General features: G+C 58.5%; 1 protein-coding gene across 1 annotated transcript; it reads left to right on the top strand.

Annotated features, from left to right (window-relative positions):
- Positions 1–4301: 4301 nt before the first annotated feature.
- Positions 4302–13310, top strand: NUAK2 (NUAK family kinase 2; the record flags this gene model as incomplete). The annotated part of the gene is made up of 7 exons (XM_080632943.1): positions 4302–4490; positions 8875–8995; positions 10234–10385; positions 10727–10792; positions 11639–11758; positions 11967–12099; positions 12178–13310. 7 exons carry the CDS (start codon positions 4302–4304, stop codon positions 13308–13310), a joined length of 1914 nt encoding a protein of 637 aa, XP_080489069.1.
- Positions 13311–20817: the final 7507 nt, after the last annotated feature.

Raw genomic sequence — 20817 nt, 5'->3', positions numbered from 1 at the left:
ATTCAGGTGCGTGTTTAAGGGGTGTCTTAGCATAGAAGACCTGTTGATCTCAAAGCATATTTGCTGAACCTTTCAGTTGTGGATGCTGGTGCAAAGGGAATCTGTTAGAAAATAAAGCAAATAGAAAATAACTGGGTTTCAACCCAACTTGCCTTCCAAAATACACAGTAAATATGACCTGCATTGGAGAGTGGTCACCAGCAACCCTGAGAAGGGATTGCCAATGTTCTGTACTATCTTTTCTTCTTGTTTAGTACCTGTATTAGCTCAGCCTTGCATTGAAACGGGATCACATTTCAGTACACCCAGTGCTCTGACCAGTGCATTGTGGCGCTCTTCCTTCCTGATCCTCACTGCGTACATCAGCCAGTTCCTCCTGCCCCTGCGGAGCTGCGGGAGGCCCCGGGCTGGTCCCTCTGCCCGGGTTTCACCTCCTCATCAGCGGCCGCCTGTTCTCTGTGCCCTTTATCTGCAGCCCGGCCGAGCTCCTGTAGTTTTCCAGCTCCCTTAATGGGGCTCCGCAAATCCCGGCGCTGGCAGTGGCCGTGTCCTCGCCTGAACTCCCGCTCCTGGAGGCTGTGTTTGCTGGGAGCCAGGATTCCCACTGCCAGCGCCGGTGGCTGCTCCGCACGCGGTGATGCCGGGGGCTCTCCTGCCCAAAGGCATCACTTCTCTTTGTCCCCAAGCAGACCGCGTCTGCATAAACAGCAAAGTTCCTTAGGACAGTCTCTGGCAGATGGGGCTGTGGAGCACGAATGCCTCCTGGAGCTTCCCATGGCCCAGAACACAGAGCGCTGCTCTGTTCGGCTGGTCCTGGCGAGGAGGAGGGGATGCTCTTTAAGATCAGTGCTGCCCTTTGGTTCTCAGTTGGCCAACGCTCCCCGAAAGGGACCCATCCTGGTTTGAACGCTCTTGCACAGCTTCAGCGAGGAGTTTATCTTTGGATAGCTGGGAATAGAGCTCCTCCGTGCTGCCAGAGCTGCAGTGACACTGGGAAACAATGGGATGTGTCTGTTACAGTGGCTGGGAAATGAGGTCCTGAGCCCTTCTGTGGCTGGTTCAGCTGCAGAACAAGGACACCAATGCCAGAGTCTGTCCTTCTCCTCCCTTCTGCTCTCCTCACCACGCCTAAGGAGATATGGCAGGACCTGGCTTCACAGCACCACAATGCAAACGTTATCAGGTTAACGGGCTTTTGCAAAATGCTCCTTACAAATGAGGAGTCTGGGCACAGAATCTGCCCATCAAGTGGTTCCCAAGCTGGGAAACATGAGCTTGGCTTTATCCAGGGCAGGTGGATGTGATGGATGGATGGATGGATGGATGGATGGATGGATGTGGTGTAATCCACATCTGCAGTGGAAGTGCCCTCTGCTGTAATCATTAGATGTGATAGGCAATAAATGACTTTTCAAAAGACCCCTATTGGTGCTAATGTGTTTCCCTCCTTCTGCTGATGGATGGGGCACCCGACTGGGCGGATCAGAGCAAACCCAGCTTCCTCAGAGGAGGAATGGCTTTCACACCTGCCTGAGCACTACTGAGGAATGCTGCCAGCTTGGAATACCGCTAACAGCGGTGATCATTAAACCTGGCACTTCAGTGCCTACTGGGGCTCTTTCCCCGTTGGAGGGCTCGCTGCTGCCAGCTTATCCACAAGCAGAGGTGCGCAGAGCCTTGCTGCCACCAAACCCAAAGGCAGAGTCCTAGGTTTTGCCCAGGACGTGGCTGGTTTTAGCACTAGAGGCCGTGCTGGAGCATTTAGTCACAAACAGCCAAAACAACACCAAGTGAGGAGCCTGCAAGTGAATAGAGCTTCCGTTAGGACAGAGCAGCGAGGTGATTAGAGGAGCGTTAAGCTGGTTTCCCTGACATGGAGCCAAATTCCCCGTTGACTTTCATGTTGGTTTAGTGGACACTCACTGAGGGCTGTGGTGCAGCCCAGTTTGGGATTCCTAAAGCTGCAGCTGGGGAATTTCAGTGGATTTCCCCACTGCCGCGGTGCTGTTACAATAGAGGATCCTTATCAGTGGATTCCAGCGGACTTAGATCTGTGTCCCTTGACATTTCCATTAAAATAGGCTTCCTGAGCCGTTCTAGAACAAAAGCATGCCTAAGCCTGTGTATCAGCAACAGCGCAGCAAACTGCAGAGGATAATTTATCTGCTAGAAACAGAATGAGAAGCTACCCAAGGCTTCCTTTCATCACCGGGAAAGCCTCCGGGAAGCATCCTTATAAACCAGCGGGGTTATTAAACGTGCTTAAAGTGCTTTCTTGGCCCGGTGGGCTAACCCAGGAGCTGCTGATAGCTCTGCCGGGCTCCCAGTGTTTGGGGCACGCACGCGTCTGTAACTTAGGAGAGTGAAATCACTTTGTTTATTGCAATAATAAGGGAGGTTTGGACCTTCCCCCTTCTCCTGCAATCTCTGGGCTGTGCCTGAACAGGATCCTATCTGTTTACTTTGACATTGAAATTGCAGCAGTTGAGTTAATCTCATCTACGCCTTGTTTATCTTCCCTATGGGCCCTGCTGCCCGTTCGTTCGCAGAGGGAAGCACAGCTCCTGTTACTGCACAGTAAATAATTCATTATCACAGCTCTGCTTCAGTGTCTTCCTCGGACGGGCTCGTGTTAAACCAGCGGGAGAGGTTTACCCCTGGGTCGCGGTGTGCCTGGGGAGGTTGGAAAAGATGCAGGAGCAGGCTGGAGCTGCCAAGGTGTTCATCCCTGGCATCTTGTGAGGAATAGAGGTGCCACATGGCCACGGGCAATCAGAATTAGGAGCAGTGGCAGTACAAGATATCTGTGTCTTTACTGCATCGAAACGGTATTTCATCTGTAGTTTGTCCAGCACTGAGACAGACACAGTGATGGATGAGCAGTGTTCCGGTGCGTGGCTGAATCCAGGACCTGGACCCTGCAGCTATACCCTGTAGGGCAAATGTCCTCAATGGGTGATTTTATCATCTCTGTCCTCCACTACCCAGATAGCAAAACCACTCAGGGCACGGTGACACTTGTCTGGGTCTCATCCTGATGCGGCTGCAGTATGCTGGTGCTGAGACACGGCACAGCTCCATCCTGAGCCACCTCAAGAACATAAAGCCCGCAGAGAGGGGCCGGTGCTGGATTAAATCATCCCTTTCAGACGCTTTCAAACCCCTGAGCTGCTGGAAGTGGTGGGAAAATCCAGCTCTGAGCGCGGGGATGAGTAATGCTGCAGCTATCTCTTTCTTCAATCAATACGGTGTGTCCTCACACATGCCAGAGCTGGGCAAGACCTCTTGTTTTGGCTGCTCTGGGGAAGTAATTACATTCTTTTAATATCTCAAAACAAAGATTTACCACAGGGGCAAAAGAGACCACACGGGAGGTGCTGCGGAACCGAACAGAAGCGTCTGGGAGAAGCCTTTGTGTGGGAGCACCGGAGCAGCCACAGATATGCTCCCCCAGTGCTACCCCCACAAGCCGGGCAGCCAGGAGGGAAAGCATGGTCCTGGGATGAGCGTGGTCCGGCTGTGCTTGCCCGGGACTCTCGCTGATTTTGCCCTCAAGAAATGTTTTATTCTGAGTCCCTGGTGCTGTGGCCCCTTGCAGCTTGTGTGTGTGTCCCGGCTGGCTGTGCATCTGCCTGCCTTGTGTCCCTGCATCTCTCCTGGGGTCAGACACCCAGGCGCGCTTTGCTCTGCATCCTCCCAGTGCTCTGGTCCTGCGCTTCTTAGAATCATAGAATCCCAGACTGGTTTGGGATGGAAAGGACCTTAAAGCTCATCCATGGGCAGGGGCACCTTCCACTAGAGCAGGTTGCTCCAAGCCCCTGTGTCCAGCCTGGCCTTGAGCACTGCCAGGGATGGGGCTGCCACAGCTTCTCTGGGCACCCCGTAATGAAATCACAGCCTCTTCTCAGCCTTTGGGTCCGAGTCCCTCCCTGCATCATCCGGAACCTCCTCAGCTCCCCGTAATCTGTGGGACTCTTTCACAGCCGCTGCTTCCCCTTTGTGCCTGCGCTGCTTCTGCCCCCTCACTTCCGCGCACCCAGCTTGTGGGTGCCCCCCCGCACCCCGGGCTGCGGCTCCCCCTTCTTCCCGCACTCTGCGCTCTCCCTTTCGGCCCATGGGTCCCCCCCTCCGTGGGGTCTCCCCGCAGCCCGGCCCCCCCCTTCTCCTCGCACCGGCTCCCGGGCGGGGCGGCCGCCGCCTTGCGGCCAATGGGCGCGGGGGGGCGCGGCCGCCGCTGCTTTTAGCGGCCGGGGCGGGCGGCGCAGCCGGCACCGGAGCTGGAGCCGGGCGCGGAGCGGGGCATGGAGCGGGCGGCGGGGGCAGCGCTGGCAGCGGAGCTCACCAAGTCCCCGCGGCCGCTGATGAAGAAGCAGGCGGTGAAGCGGCACCACCACAAGCACAACCTCAAGCACCGCTACGAGTTCCTGGAGACGCTGGGGAAGGGAACGTACGGGAAGGTGAAGAAAGCCCGGGAGCGCTCCGGAAAGCTGGTGAGGAGCCTTTATTCCCTTGCAGCCTCCGCGCATCCTCCTGTGGGGCCGGTGCGGGCTTCCTGAGCATCCCCTCGCGCTGAGCAGCGCGGCCGCGGTGCCTCCACCCCATTCCCTAGCCCCAGTGCGGCCCCGCAGCCGGTCCCGGCCCCGCTCCCCCCGGCGCAATGTGCGGGGAGGCAGCGGTGCGGAGAGACCCAGCACCTCCGGGGGCTGCAGCTCCTCTCGCCCACTTGACCGCGCCGGGCTTCCTGGTGAAAGGAGCCCGCAGACATCCGGCAGCCCAGAGCAAACACAGCTCTCGAGTCTGAAGGGCTTTCCCCTTCCTCTCGCCCCGGTTCGTGGCTGGATTTGGCACACACCAGCAGCACCCGACCCCTCTGAATCAAACGGCTCTGTGTGATGTGTGGCTCAACCCAGAGCAAAGTGGTGCAGTGCTGGGAGCGTGGAGGGACGCCCCAGGGAAGTGGGTGCTGCTGTCATAGCATGGTTTGGGATGGAAGGGACCTTAAAGCTCATCCACGGCCACGGGCAGGGACACCCTTTCACTAGCCCAGGTTGCGCCAAGCCCCGTCCAACCTGGCCTTGAAGCTACGCAGCCCCATCCTTGGGGAATCTGCAAGGGCACAAGGGGAAAATGACTGAGATTTCCCTGCCTCTGTTCCATCCCCAGCACGCAGCGTGTGGGATGGACCCCAGGAAAGGCACTTGCACATCCACCAGCCTTGAGGCCATGGATGAGCAAGGAGGTTCGCTGTGAGCAGTGAGACTGCTCCAGCCAGGCTCAGATGGGCAGAGCAGGGTGTGAGATCAGGTCACTAACACACTGCAGAGGCATGGCAAGGGAAACAACTTGAATCTGAGAGGTTTTCCTGTGTAAGGCGACAGCTCGTCATTAAGTCATATCCACCACTTCCAGCAGCTGATCTGATTCGGAAGAAGCTGCTGCTTTGCTGCATAATCAGGGCCTTGAAATGCAGCTTCCACCCACAGCCCTAGAAGGATCCCTCCCCTCGGGATGGGTGAGAAATCTTGGCTTTCCCTGCCTGCACCTCACAAAGCTGGAGCAGGGAATCTGAACTGCAGGAAAACCTGCCTATGTGTGGGAGTCCCTCAGGACAGGGCTTCCTTTGACCAGCAGCATTGGGCTATTGTAATGCAAACTGAACAGGCAGACCAGTGACTCCTCAGTAGGAGATAGTCACAGCTTTGACTAACGAGGGCCTCATCGGGCTGGCCGGATAGGAGCAGGAGGTTTAACCGCAGATCTCTCCTCTTCCCACAAATTCCTTCTTGGAGCACTCGGCGTTTCCGGACCTGGTTAATCTGCAGTTTATCCGGAGCGCGGTGCTTGTTTGCTCCTGCTTTAAGTGGCTTTCACTTCCCAAACACCGAGGTGTGAGAGCAGGTAGTGCCACGTCCGCAGGTTACCCCTCGCGGGATCCCATGGTACCGGCTGAGGTTGTAAAGCTGGAGCTGCTCCATCCATGGGGTTTGCCTCTGGCTGCTCAGAAACTGCCTCTGTCAGATGCACTGAATATTGAACCATCTTTGTACTGCCCAGCTTGCTTCTTTCCCTCTCAATTTGCACCAACCCGCCAGGACTTAGCCTAGAGTAAGATGTGTCTGATCAATTGGTCAACTGCAGGAAAGACCAGGCTCCTGCAGCTGATTCTGGGGGGTTTCCATGAACATCCTTTGTCTGAAAACGCCATGTTTTGTGGTTAGAAAGCCTTTAGGTGAAATGATGCTCATGCCTTTTGATGTGTGCCCTTAGAAAATTATTGTGTCCCTGAAGCATCAAGCAGATTGTTTCCCTTTCCTTTTTCCTCTTCTTTTCCCCCCACATCTTCTGGGCTGAAGGCTCAGCATCGTGTGCCGTGGTGGTGCAAACTGCCCTGTGTACCTGTTTGCATGGCAGCATCCGGGCCCTGTGGGACTCACTTGCAGAGTCTGTGGGCTTGTGTGGTGTCAAGGGGAAGGCAGCACCTGGAATATTCCCAAGCAGCAAAGCCTCTTTTGATCTCCAGTGAGGGGTGAACCCCGGTCTCTTCCGTAGTGGGTTGTAATCCATATTTCATGGAGCATGAAATGCGGCACTTTGCAATCTGGAACAACTTCTGAAGTGCTGCCTGGGGTTGTAGCTTAATGCATCTTTCAGCAGCTGCTGAAAATACCTGTTCTGCCCCCAAAACTTTAATTAAAGCCTCTTTGACTTGGAAAGTACTTTCAAGTTCTCCAGGCTCCTACAATGGGATTTCTTGGGGCTGTTTCCTGCAGGAGATTCTTCTCATAGCATTGGTGGTGAAGGCACTGTGTAGGCTGGGGCAGTGTCTGTCCCTGAAGCTGCTGGTCCCTATCTCCAGGATGGGCAGGCTTGGCCTCTTCTGTCCCAAGGGGAGAACCTCTGCCATCAACCCTCTTGGGTAGGGGACGTTTTGGAGCAAAGCTGCTTCTCAGCATCCCTGGGGAGGGAAGGGTTGGCAGGGACCACCCTGCCTGCGTGGATGCATCATCCCCCCCTGAGCGGCTGCTTCAGTGTCTGTTGTAGATGCGAACCCTGATGGTGCCGTGCCCGCGCTGTGTGCTGTGCCCGTTACACAGGCAGCACGCAGCAAGGGTAGCCCTGGGCTCTAACAGTGCCCTAAACCTGCTCCCTGCTGCTGCAGCCTTGCTCTGGCTGCCTCCGAGGTCACTAACTGCAGGCTCAGAGGCGAGGGCGTTCTCCAGCACTGCTGGATGCAGCCGATGGCATCTCCTGAGGCTCCCAGCGCAGGCAGCCTGGAGCCGCCGGGGTTTTTATGGGCTGTGGATCTTGTCCTGAGCCCTGGCTCCTCAGCGGATGTGCAGGAGCACCTTGATCAGCAAGCAAATGTGTTGGGCTGGATGCTGAGCCCTAGCAGGGAGGTGAATAGAGTGAGCCAAGAGGAATTTGGGAGGGCAGGAGAGGCTGATTTGCTGCATAAAGGCTTTGTCTGCCTTCTAGTGGGGGTCAGGAGCAAAAAGCTTGTTAAACTTTAACCTGTTCACTTAGCGCAAAGGTCATGGAAAAGAATAGCTGGCTTTCGAGAAGCTATTAAGCACTTTCAGTATTGCTTTGTACAGAAACCTGGGCCGGGGTTATTGAACTTCCCTTGGCCAGAGTCCATCCCGCTTTGGTACTTCAAGCCATAAGGCTGGTGCAGGCACCATGCTCTTATGATGCAGAGGGGGTACCCCCTGCCCTGGCCAGTGCAGCAGAGATGTGCTCTGAGGCCAAAGGGATCCCATGGTCACCTCTCCCGTGCCTATCTGGGCACGTCCTTCTCCCATGAGGACACTGATGAGTTCTTTCTGCTTTAGCATCTGGAGACCTGCTGTGGGTACAATGGGCTTGGCTTAGCAAGGGATGCAACCTTGCTCTGAGCCTTTTGTTGCTTAGTGGGCCTCAAGGAGTGAGGTTTCCAACCCCCCTAAATCAGAGGGAATCACAGCTGAGCACCCATCCTGCACAGCCAAAGCTGGAGGAGGTCCCTGTGCAGTGAAGCCATGAGCATCACTGCTGTGGGGGCTGATGGGTGCCCATGGCCCCTCTCCCCGTTGCTGGGAGACCAGCGTGGGGGTCTCTTTGCAGGATTAATGCTGTTCTGCATTCTTGCCTGATAGAAATAAAAGAGGTTCTGCTGGATTCAGTTGTAAATTCAACCCTAGGAGCACATTGTCTCTCCTCAGCTCCTTTGAAAGAGGATTAGAAGGCGTCTATTCTCCAGCCTTTACTCTTCTTTCTCCTCCTCTTTCAATTTCCTTGTAGAGGACAACTTGAAAAGCTTGGAAAAGGGCTGCATCCTCAGTGCTGGGTCTCCCCTAGTCCTGTGCCTGGGAGGGAACTGCTCTTTATCCCCAACTTTCCTACCTCTCCATAATCAGCTCCTTGAAATAAGCATTTACAGGGAAAGCAAAACCTGGTTTGTTCCTTTTCACTTTCCTGACCCCGGGAAGACGTTGTTGTTGTTGCTGTTATCTTCCAAGTCATGTGTGCAGGTCACATTCCTTTGGCTGGCTGCGGTCCAGCGGCGGCTGGAGCCTGGGACACAATTCCTGTGAGCCACGGCACATAAATGAGGAGCAGGGGCCTCGCTACCTGCGGGAGGAGGCTTGGGAGCTCCTCTAGGAGGAGCGGGCAGCAGGTTTCCCTTGGGAAGTAGGACTTGAGAAGTCTAAAACCCTATTTGCCGAAGTTCATGTTTATTGGAGTTGATGGAGAAGCGGAGCCATTGATGTCCTGCTTGTGAGCCCCTTCCTGAAAGAAGAGGGTGGGTTTCTTCCTTAGCACCAGGCTTTGGGAAGCCACAACATTCCTGGCTCTGGCAGATGGGTGACCCTGTGTGCGTGTTCCCATCCACAGGTGGCGATCAAGTCAATCCGGAAAGACAAAATCAAGGATGAGCAGGACCTTGTCCATATCCGGAGAGAGATTGAGATCATGTCCTCCCTCAACCACCCCCACATCATCGCTGTCCATGAAGGTGAGAGCCCTCCTCTTCCCTCTCCTCCCCTTTCCAGCAGCATCCGCAGGCATCCCAGGGCTGGGTACCAGAGCAGGATCTGCAGTGGGGTTCACACTCATGCTCTCCTCCCGCTGCTCGTCCAGAGCCAAAGCCGTTGGCTGTGTCCAGTGACTCAGTGCTGCCGGTGTCCCCCCTGCACTTTCCTGCAGCTTCGAGGGGAAATACCTGCTCCAGAAATAGCCATTTCCCATCCTGTCCTGCCTGGAGAGGGAAGCTGATTCCAGACAATGACGTGGCCTTTTGAGTCAGGAAGCTGGTGAGAGGATGTGCCGTGGTGGGGAGGTGGTTCCCATGAACCCCAGTGCTGTGCGTGGCTCCGGTTGTGCTGGATGCTCATCCCAACCATGGCACTGGAGCAGTGGGAATCTGCAGCTACGCTTTCAGCCTTAGGCAGGAGCTGATCTCAGTGCTGGAATCCTCATTTCCTCCCCAGAGCATAGGAAAACCAACCCACAGGGTGCTGGGAGAGCTCTTGGTGCTGCTGAGCTTGGCTTTATAGCCAGGGCTGCCCCATTCCTGAGGTGTGGGGCAACACCAGCCAAAGGGGAACTTCTCAAGCTATAAATAGGACCAGACTTGGAGCAAATCCCAACTGGATCAGTCTTTGCTTAAACCCCTCATGGCCCGTGCTCTTTATGGGGCTGGATCTGCCCAGGTTCATTGTGCTGGGCCGGCATGTGGCCAGTGCCACCTCACTGGTGTATGTGAGGTATCCAAAGTCCTTCTGTACTCCAAACAAAAGCGAGTGGCTTGGCAGCTCCTGCGCTGTGTTTGCAGGGCCTGAGTCACTGATTGCTGGAGCTGAAAATACGGAGGGAGCTTTCTGCAAACAGCTCTTGGCTTGAACGTGTGGGAGCAATGGGAACGAACAGGAGGGCCCCATGGCTGTGCCCACCAGGAGCTCCATCACCTTTCCCCTTGGCAGGGCTCTATCTAGTGACGAACCACGGCTCTTGGTCCCCTTCTGGCCCTTTCTCCTATGGCTGCAGCAGCCCCAGTGGCACTGTGGGATGAGGATGACAGCTCCGGCCATCCCCTCCTGCAGACACCCCAACACCTTCTGCTCCGCAAAGCAGATCGAGGGACAGGCAGTGGGGTGGGAAGTGTTGGAGCCACCCAGGGTTGCAGCGCTCATTCCAGGCCTGTGCTGGGAGCTCAGAGCATCCCTCTAACAGATCAATCCCTGTATCTGGCAGTGTTTGAGAACAGCAGCAAGATCGTCATCGTGATGGAGTACGCCAGCAAGGGCGACCTCTACGATTACATCAGCGAGCGGCAGCGGCTCACGGAGCATGAGGCGCGCCACTTCTTCCGCCAGGTCGTGTCAGCTGTCTACTACTGCCACAAGGTGGGTGAGCACCGCATTCCCACCGCATTCCCACCGGGAGGGTGGCAGGATCAGCGCCCGTGTGCCCAGCAGGGCTGGCTCTGGGCAGGGCTGCAGCAGGCGGGTTGGGATGCGGTGCTGATGGTTCCTGGGGTGCCACCCTGCTCCCGACAGCACCGGGAGCTGGTAGCACCCGTGTTGGGACGTGGTTTACAGCTCGTCCTCATGGTGCACCCAGGGGCATTTACTGCTCCTCTGATTGCTGTCACTGCGTCCTGGTTGCGTGACCTCCCCGTGCTGCCTGACTTTCCCTTCCTCAAATGTGCTGTAAAGTAACCTCTGCTCCCCCTTCCCTTGTGCAGAATGGGATTGTCCACAGGGACCTGAAGCTGGAGAACATCCTTCTCGATGCCAATGGGAACATCAAGGTGAGAGCCTGGCCATGCTTTGGTGTCACCCAGTGCAGGGGCCTAAGGGATGCTGCTCATTGGGGATGGACAGGGGGTGACCGCAACACCCCATTCCCTTAGGACGCATGCTTCCCGGAGCTGTGGAGAACCATCTGTCAGCTCTGGGCCTGCTGCCATTAGCCTGCAATGCTCTTTACCCAGGGGATAGGGAGCCAGGAGGGTGCTGGTCCCTGCCCCTGCTGTCTGTGCCTGGCAGCAGAGCCAGAGAGGCTGCAGAGCCCCAGTGCTGCCCAGTAACACCAGAATGTATATATGTGCTTGCTGATAAGAGGGCAAAGTCTGAACACTGAGGTCAAAACCCAACCGGCTGGATAAGGAAGGGCTCTCCCGGGGAAATTCCCAGCTCCACTGGCCCTGGGCGATGCTTTTTTGCCTGCAGCCTCACAGGGAGGAAGGACACTGCCTGGGCTTGGAAATGGTGATGAGCAGGCTGCAGGGCTCTATCTCTGCAAGGGGTGATTTGGGAATTGGGAGCTTCTGCTGACCGCGAGGTGCTGGTGCGAGGGGGATGATGAAAGCTGTGTCTAAGTGGAGCTGACAGGGACTGAAGCAGCCTCGTGTGGCTGTGAAGGAGCTGGAGGCTCTCTCTATAACCACACCTTTGCCTCTGCTCCCAGTGTGCTGGTGAAGGAGCCACAGAGCTGCCATGGGTGGGATGGAGCAGCCTCAGGGGTGGGAAGCCAGGCTCCTGCTGCTGCCTGAGCACACTGGGGTGCTAAGCACAGCGCTGGATTCATCCAGGCTTGGAGCTGGAGAGCTTCAGGGGCAATGCTGCTGGATAACGGCTCTAAATCATCTCTTTAGATTGCAGACTTTGGCCTGTCCAACGTTTACCAGCAGGACAAGCTCCTGCAGACGTACTGCGGCAGCCCCCTCTATGCGTCCCCTGAGATCATCAATGGGAGACCGTACAAGGGCCCGGAGGTAGGTGGTGCCTTACCCCTGTGTGCAGGGACCTCTTGTCTTCTCTTTGCTTGGACTTGGGGAAGTCACTGGTTCACAGAACCACAGACTGGTGACAGCCCCCCCCCTTGGGGCTGCTTGAGGGGGGGGGGTCCTGCAGCCAGGGTGGGGGCCGGAGCAGTCTGGTCCTGCTGTGCCCCCTCTCCAGGCTCATCTGTCCCCCCGGCAGGTGGATAGCTGGTCCCTGGGTGTCCTCCTCTACATCCTGGTCCATGGCACGATGCCGTTCGATGGCCACGACTACAAGACTCTGGTCAAGCAGATCACGAGTGGAGACTACCGGGAGCCCACCAAGCTCTCAGGTAGGCAGATCCCCATCACTCTGTGTGTGTGTTCCCTTCAATGTGCTCTCCTCAGCCCCTGACCTGCCCCTTCCGCAGATGCCTGCGGGTTGATCCGCTGGATGCTGATGGTGAACCCGGAGCGCCGCGCCACCATCGAGGACATTGCCACGCACTGGTGGGTGAACTGGGGCTACAAAGTGCCCGTTGGGGAGCAGGAGCTGCTGCGGGAGAGCGATTCCCCCCTGGCCACGGTGGCAGAGTGGCTTCGCCGCTCCTCGCGGCCCCTCCTGGAGAACAGCTCCAAGGTGCGATGCTTCCTGAAGCAGCACATGCCCGGCGCGGCCCTGGAGCGGCAGCGCTCCCTCAAGAAGTCCAAGAAGGAGAACGACGTCTCCCACGCGCTGCAGGAGGTGGCCCCGGCCCCGGAGAACCCCTGCAAGTCCATCCTCAAGCGGCCCAAGGGCATCCTGAAGAAGAGAAACTCCTGCGAGCAGAAGGTGCCCGGCCCCGGCCCCCCGGCAGCAGCGCCCATGGGAGAGGTGAGGGGTGAGGATGACGAGGCGGCTGCTGCGGGTCTCACCCGTGTCCTGCCCTCGGGAATGCTGCCTGGCAGCGCGGCCGCCGGAGCAGTGCCCGCAGCCGTGCCCAGGAAGGGAATACTGAAGAAGCCGTCGACGAGGGAGTCGGGGTATTACTCATCCCTGGAGTGCTGCGAGTCTGGGGATGTCCTGGATGCAGCCAGCTTGGACCTCGATGGGAGCGTGTTTGCTGACACCCCCTCCCCGGAGCCGGGCGCCCAGGGTCTCCCTGCCCGCAGGAAAGGCATCCTCAAGCACAATGGCAAGTTCTCCTCTGGCAGCACCGAGGCTGAGGGCCCCCCCGGGCAGGGCTTTGGGGGGTTCAATGAGGTGCCCCTGCCCCAGGCGCCCCGCGCCCGCCCGTCCAGCGCCGTCAGCGAGGACAGCATCCTGTCCACGGAGTCCTTCGAGCAGCTGGACCTGCCCGCCCGCATCCCCGCCGGCAGCAGGGGCATGCGGGGCTGCATCTCTGCCGACAGCCTGCTCCGCCTGGAGGAGGAGGAGGGGACGGAGGAAGGGCGCAGGCTGCGCCGCTGGACCGTCACCCACTGCCGGAGCCCGCTGGCAGAGAGCAGCGCGGCCCTGGCTGGATGCGGCAGCGTCACCGAGCTCTACAGCCGGGCCGTGACCGTTGGCATGAAGCTGAGCTGAGGGCACTCCCACCGCGGTGCTGTGCGTGCCTGGGGGTGCGGAGCCGCGTCCCACACATTCACCTTGCAGCCTTGTGTCCCGCGGGGCTGGGGGGCATTGGAGGGGGATGCCCCAGGACATTAAATGGACCAAAGCCCCGAGTGATCCCCTGCGGGGCCCGGGGGCTCCTTGCTCCATCCTCCTCTCGCAAGCAGGCTTATCTCATGGGGGGGAGGGTGAAACCAGGGGGCTGGGTGGGTGGTTTTGTCTTTGCACTGTATTTTGGCTGCACAAGGTAACGGTGGGGCAGGTGATATACCTCAAACAAGCTGGACATGTAGCAGGGTACTGGGGAGGGCTGGAAGCTGCTGCAGGGCTCAGGGCTCTTGGGATGTGCTGGCAACGGGTCCAAACTGCCCCGACCCTGGCTCTCTTCCCTCCCCTGCACTGAGAAACACAACTGGATCTGGCCGAAACCCCAGTCTGAGAAAGCTCGGATGCCAACGTGGGGGTTTGGGGGGCGTTTTGTTGCTTTTTAATGGTGAAAGGAGGAAAACAAAAGTGCCTTTGGGGAGGCACCACTTTATTTATTGCCTTTGCCCACCTTGGTGCAGAGCTGCAGCAGCACGGGATGTGTCTGGCTCCGTAACAGCCTCCCGCAGGTTCTCTAGGGAGGGGTGGAGATGTCTGTGCTGTTGTCTCATGTGCCACACGTGGAAGCTCCGTTGCACTATTGCCACGTATCTGCTGGCCCTTTCCCTTCTCCAGGGTGTGGTTTTCCCTCCTCCCTACAAAGTGGTCTTGAGAAAAACCATTAAATTCAAAGCAAAGGGTAGATCTAAGTTGTTCTTGTGATTGCTGTACAGTCCGGGGGGGACAGGGAGGTGGGATGGGTGCTGGTGCCTGTCTCAGCATCCAGTGAGATGGGTGCGGGTGCCTGTCTCAGCATCTTGTGGGATGAGGCTGGATCTCACTCCATTACAACTGAGTGTGAGTTAGCCCTGAACATGTGTCCTATGGGGTGTAAAACCTCCATGTGGCTCTGGACACGTGTTCTGTGCATGTAAAATCTCCATGCACTGTGGGGGTTTAAATTGGTGTCTCTGTGCTGTGCGGTGCTGAGCTGTGATGTGGTTCATCCCTTTGCTGGGGGCTCAGCACCCGTGGGAGGGTGATGGGTGAAGGCAGGATCTGCTGTTGGGGTACCCCAGCACAGTGATGGTGCCAGCGCTGAGCCCCTGACCCAGAGGGCAATGAGTGAGCAGGAGCGTGACTGAGACAGGTACCAGGGGCTGCCTCTTCTCCCGCCCTTTCCCCCTCGTTCCTTTTCCCTCTCCTCCTCCTGTGCCATCAAAACCAGTTTTATGGCTCTGTAAAGCACTGGAGCGATTTCCAGTCGAGTTAACAGGAGATGCTCCAGGTCTCCACCATGGAGAGGCTGTGGCACGGAGGCAGGGCTGCCAGCCAGGAATGCTGCCCTTCTGCCCACGGCTGAAGCCGTGGGGGGCCCATACGCTCTGCCCCCCACTGTGCATTCCCCGCGTGCTTCCCGTGCTATTGGGAAACTCCAAGCTGCTCCGAGGGCATCCAGCTAAGCCAGGGCAAAGTCCCGGTGCGCTGTGGGTGCTGAGGGTGAAGTGGGGGCTGCAGCACCCTTGGCTCCAGGACATGGAGCATCCCAAGGCTTGGCTGAGGTTTGAACTGAGAGGCAGAGCCTCCTGCTTGGTTTGATTCTGGAGCATCCCGGGGTGCTGTGGTCTGGTTTCATCAATGATGCAAGAAAACCTCCCCTCGTGCTGAGCTGGGGCGATGCGCAGGGGTGAGGAGCAAACGGAACCTCCAGGCTGGAGGAGCGGGTGAAGGAGCCTCAGCTCAAAGGCACCCCTGAGACTCCCCCTCCGCACCGTGCCCGTGTTCCCGGCATTCCCGCACCAGCCCTTGGCAACGCTCCTTTCATCCCAGCCCTGGTTTCCGCTGCCCCCGTATTGCAGCTGCCCCCCCCCCCCCCCAGCCGGGGGCTCAGCCCCCCTTTCAGACCACCACTATTATTAAGGGCTCTCTTTTATCCAGCCCTTTCATCCCAAGGATTCACAAGCTCTTTGCTTCCCCCCTGCTTCCCGAGCTCCCGGAGGCTGCTCAGCTCCATCCATCCCACTTGGGGGGGTGGGGTTTGAAGTGGGTGACAATGACCTCAGCAGCATTTCTGCTGAGAAAATGCCATCTTTGGGGCATTTGGCCTCGCTGTGTTTGCTGCCTCTGTGTGTGGGAGCGGAGCTGTGCTCCTGCAGGGCTGGCTTGGTGGGTCCCTTGCTCCCCTGTGATGGGTGCTGGTCACCCGGGGGTCCCCATACACCATCCCCGAGCAGCCCCAGTGCCCGGAACTGGGGGACAAAAGGGGTGCTTTGGGTCAGGGCTGGGGAACAGGAGCGGCTCCAGCACCGCTCCCAGCAGGTCCTGCCCGGCCGGGCTGGTTTCCCCGCACCGGGAGCTGAGTCACCCCGCGGGCCCGCTCCTGCCCGGGCTTGTGCCGGAGCACGGATGTGCCGGGCCCATATTTGGGGCTCGGAGCAGGACTGGGGGGACGCGGCTTGGGAAGGGAGCCGTGTCCTGTGACCCAAAGCACATCATGGGGCTCTGCTCTCCATTGCATCTTGCCCCTGCTCACGGCAGGGGTGGAACTGGATGAGGGTCATTTCCACCCAGTCTGTGATTCTTTAACAGCTGTGCATAGAACCCCTCTCAGAGAAGCGCAGAATGGGTTGGGTTGGAAAGGACCCTAAGATCATGTGGTTCCAACCCCTGCCATGGGCATGCTGGAAAGGAGGTGGTGGCAAAGCCACGTTCGTTCTCATAGCAGCCAGCTCCTACTGATGCACAGTGCACGGAGCAGCTCAATGACGCGCAGGTACTCTGGGGTTTCGCTATCAGCTGCCCGCTGGCTGTCATCTCCCCAGCAGCCACCTCCGGCCATTCCTTCCGGTGGGAATCTCCTCTTGGTGGTTTTCTTTCCCTCAGCTTTCCTTCTGGAGCACTTTTCTGCCCGTGGGCCCGGAGCCAGCACCAGTTCTAAGGCGTTTTGTCCTAACGTGGAGCCAGAACAATTAACACAACAAAGTCCCGCTGCTGCTTTTGCCTGTGATGCTTTCAAAGTGAGGCTTTTTTCTGTCTTAGGATGCCTGCACAGGGACCTGTTTGATTGCTGCAGGTCTTTGAAGATCTGAAGGAGAGAAATCCCCACATGAAAGCGCTCCCATCTTCAATGGCACTGTGCTGCGGGCCGGAGCAGCCCAAGGAAGGGGAAAAAGCAGCACCAGGGAACTTTTGATCCTGTTCCTTGGAGCATGAGGAATGGCTGCGTCACATCTGAGACCTACACACAGGATCCTGGACCTCACACGGGGTGAAGGTAACCGAGTGCTGGGGCCCTCTGGACCCCGGTGGTGCTGCTCAGGGGGCAGCTCCCAGGATTTCTCCAAGGAGGATGACTCTGCCCATGTCTCCAGACCTGAGCCTGCAGCACTGGGGCTGCAGCAGGAGGGGGCAGAGCATGGAGCAGGGATTTCACCTAAGGGACCATCTCCTGTCATAGAATCGCAGAATCCCAGCCTGGTTTGGGTTGAAGGGACTTAAAGCCCATCCAGCTCCAACCCCTGCCACGGGCAGGGACACCTTCCACTGGAGCAGCTTGCTCCAAGCCCCTGTGTCCAACCTGGCCTTGAACACTGCCAGGGATGGGGCAGCCACAGCTTCTCTGGGCACCCTGGGCCAGCACCTCAGCACCCTCACAGGGAAGAGCTTCTGCCTAAGAGCTCAGCTCAGTCTCCCCTCAAACCTGCCCTGGCTTCCACCCCTCCATGAGCTGGTGGGATGTGAAAGCCACGCGAATGCTCTCACCCTTTGCCTCAGCATCCTGCCCAGCACAGCCCCATCCTCCGGGCACGGCTTGCAGAGCTCCATCCAGCAATAAACCCTCTGTGTGCTCCTCAAGGCCTTCCCCCATGTGCAAAGCAGGCACGGGAGGCACTGATGGGGACACTGAACCAGCCCCGCTGTGCATCACCCAGCGAGCGCAGTGGGGCCCTGGCACACCCCGATGCTGTCTCGGTGCCAGGCTGCCACCGGAGCCGGCTCAACCGCTTCCTCCGGGTGTGGGTTTGGCTCCTTGCACAAGCAGGTGAGGCAAGAGACGAGCCCATTCTGCAGGCAGCGGCTCACACGTGGGGCAGAGGTTCCCAGCTGGGGATGCAAACCTGCTCCCCGCATGGCAATGATGTCCCCACCTATGCAAACACCACGAGAGCAAGAAGCAGGCCCCGTGGCAAACTCCCTGGCAGGTCCTGTGGGTATTGGTGTTCCCATTTCACCTGGAGGAACTGGAATCAGTAGCTCACACAGTTACTCGGGTGCCCGGAGATGCAAAGCGCAGCCTCGCTGGTTCATCAGGGCTGCCTCGCTTGGCTGGGTACCACCTCCCGGGTTCAGGACCAGCCAGGTCCAGCCCTCCCAGGAAACCTGTCTGGGTGCTTCTTCGCATTCACAGCACCCAGATTTGCTGGGAAATCGCCCTCCCCTGCAGCTCCCAGCGGTCCTGTGCTCCGTTCCCATGTGAGACACGGGATGAGCTCCCCCATGGCGTTGGGCTGCGGGACAGAACCTCCCTCCTGATGCACAAAAGGCTCTTGGCAGAAGTGTTTTAGAGCCTTCTGCTCCCCACAAGATAACGGCGGCCCTGTGCTGAGCTGGGGCAGCAGCAGGGTTCTGAGCCTTTGGCCAATGCCTTTGGCCATTTGGAGCCTGCTGCGAGGCATCAAATGCTGCATCTGATGTACACATCCTCGTACAGGTACAACCGAGCCATGGCCGGAGCTGGTGCCTGGCTGGGTGAGATGAGGCCGTTGGAAGGGGAGGGACGATGCTGCCCCATCCCCTGCTCCTCCTTGGTGGCCTTGGCCACAGCGGGGGCCCCCCAACCTCTGCCATTCTCCATTGGACCCGCAGGTCCCGGCAGCCCTGGGGACACCACCATCGGTTCTGTCTCATCTCTCTCTTCCTCCTGGTTTCTCTTGTGCCTTTCTCCCCTCGCCTTCCCCTCCCTCCCCTGCGCTTTGTAGCTGCCCGACAGCCTCACTTCCCCCTCCAGCCCTTCCCTTTGATCCTAGGAAAGAGGCAATTGATTCTCCTTATCTTTATTGTGGTAGAGACATTCCCAGCACTGCCCTTAATTAAATTCCTCTTCATTTTCCTCCTTAAAGCCTCCCTTTACCCCAGCCCCAGACAAGTATTTGTTTTCAAATGTGCAATTAGGTTATGAGATTGGCCACGAGCAGCCGGATCCACGGGGATCAAGATGGAGTTCAGGGGTAACCTTGAGGCTTTCCCCTCCCTGTGGAGCTGAGATGGGGGCTGACGGGTTCATAGGAGCTTGAGGGGCTGCCCCATGGGTGTATGGGGCTCAGAGGCTGGCAGGAGCAGGGAGCAGAGGAAGCATGGCCCTAGCACAGCACCCACAGACACTGCCCTTCCTAAAGCCCGGTGTCATCACAAGCTGCTCCACAGTGCTGCTCAAGTGCCTTTGGCGGCTGCAGAGGGATGCTCTGGTCTGCCCGTGCCAGCCTGCCTGCCCCTGCCTGTCCGCACCGTCACAGGGAAAGCTTCTGCCTTGTCTCCAGCCTGAACTCCTCCTGTTCCAGCCTGAGCGCATCACCCCTTGTCCCATCACTGATGCAGTCCCTGCCGGCACCCAGGTGAGCCCCAGCGCCCCGGAGCTGCCGCCGGCTCTGCCTCTGCTCCGCTTTAAGCTCTTCCGCTCGGATCTTTGTCCTCCAGACGCGCTGCCCCCGGGGGCAGGCGCATTTCTCATGCAGAGCAGTCGAAATTCCCCCGGAGACAGCGCAGGAATGCGAAGCATTTTATCCCCGTACCAGCTCTTTCTTTAGAGGGCCTAAGCTTGGGCGGGGGGGCGGGAACGCCTGGGGTCCGGCCGGCTTTCCCATTGATTAGTGCCAACATCCCCCCTTTCCTCCTCATCTTCCTCCTCCTCTTCCTTGGGACCCCCCCCCCCCTTCACTGCACCCCACAGTGTGCCTGGGTCGGGTGTCCCGATGGGTGCCTGGGTGAGGGTCTCCATGCCAGGGTTTGCAGAGAGGTGAAGGGGGTGTGAACCAGGGCTGAGGCATTGCCAGTAGCACCCCAAAAAGGAGGTGAGCACCTCTGGGTGCCTGCATGAGGGAGCAGCAGCCAGCTCTTGGTGCTGCTCTCCTTGGGCACCAAGGATGCTGCGAGGGTGTTTTGGGAGATCCACCAGCAGAACAGAGAACAAATACCGAATCTAGGATAAATCACTGCCTCGCTCATCTCCAATAAGTGCAATTACCCCTTAGACACCAACCCCATCCATCATTATTACTGCTTCCAAGCCCCTCTGGTGGCCGACCGTCACGCAAGCAAGGCAGGGGAAGGGGGCCACCCCTCACCCCGAGCACCCCAGGGTGCAGGAACCCTCCAACCTGTCTTTGACTTCCCCAGTTGAGCTCCCAGCCTGACCCCTAGCACTCAGGGGGCACCAGGCTCTGTGTGTACCCGTGGGATGCAGCTCACGGTGGATACACGCTGGGAAGGGGTGGCTGAGCCATGGGGTGACGAGGGTCCCAGCTGCCAATGGCACCAGGGCCGTGTGCCCCAGAGCCACCAGCGCTGCCTGGGTCCCCGCTGGCGCTGTCCCTCTGCCTTAGCCTGCTCTCAATAGAGAGCCCAGCTGCAGCTATTACATAAAGTGCAATTAGCAGCGAGGGCGAGGGAGGCCTCAATGGCATTAAGGAATTCCTCCTGGGCTGACGTCAAAGCCTCCCCTCTCCTCCCGCCACCGGCACAAAGGGGCACGTTATGAGCCCCCGCTGGGAGAACGCGAGTCCTCAGGGAGCCCCGTGCGGGAATTGTCCCTGTCACCGGCAGCTCCCGCCTCCCCCTGCGCATGGGAAGGTGCCATCAGGCCCCGTGTGCCAGCCGCTGGCCCGGGAGATGGGCACTCGGCTGCACAGGGAGCAGGAGGACGCTGGATGCATTGGGAATGTTGATCCTGGCGGGATGGCACAACCCAGCCCATAGGAAGCACTGCTGCCCAGGGCAGGATGGAGTGGAAGTGGGAACGGGTCCAGGCAGCCGGGCAGGGGTGCAGGCAGGTATCAGAGGTCCCGAGATTCCCGCTGGGATGGATGGCAGTGACCCAGCAGGCTGCAGGAGCTGCTCCAGCACCGGGGCCTCCTCCAACCACTGCCGAGGAGGTCCCAGGGGCTGTGGGTACCAGGACACGAATTACTTGGTGTGAATGCCCCGAAGTGCCACAGGTCCCTTTGCTGATGGGACAAGGGGAGGTGTCGGGGCCCATGCCCTGTGCTCCCACCCTGCCCTTTGCAGGGGATGCAGTGATTGCGGGTCCCAGGCACCCCCTGCAGACCCCCGGGCAGGGGGACGGGGCTGCTGCGGGCAGGGAAGGGTTAAAGCGTTAATTGAGGCGAGGCACCCGCCCTGC

Source organism: Psittacula echo (assembly GCF_963264785.1).
Source record: "Psittacula echo genome assembly, chromosome: 22".
Classification (NCBI taxonomy): domain Eukaryota; kingdom Metazoa; phylum Chordata; class Aves; order Psittaciformes; family Psittacidae; genus Psittacula; species Psittacula echo.
This window is presented reverse-complemented; position numbering and strand designations above follow the sequence as displayed.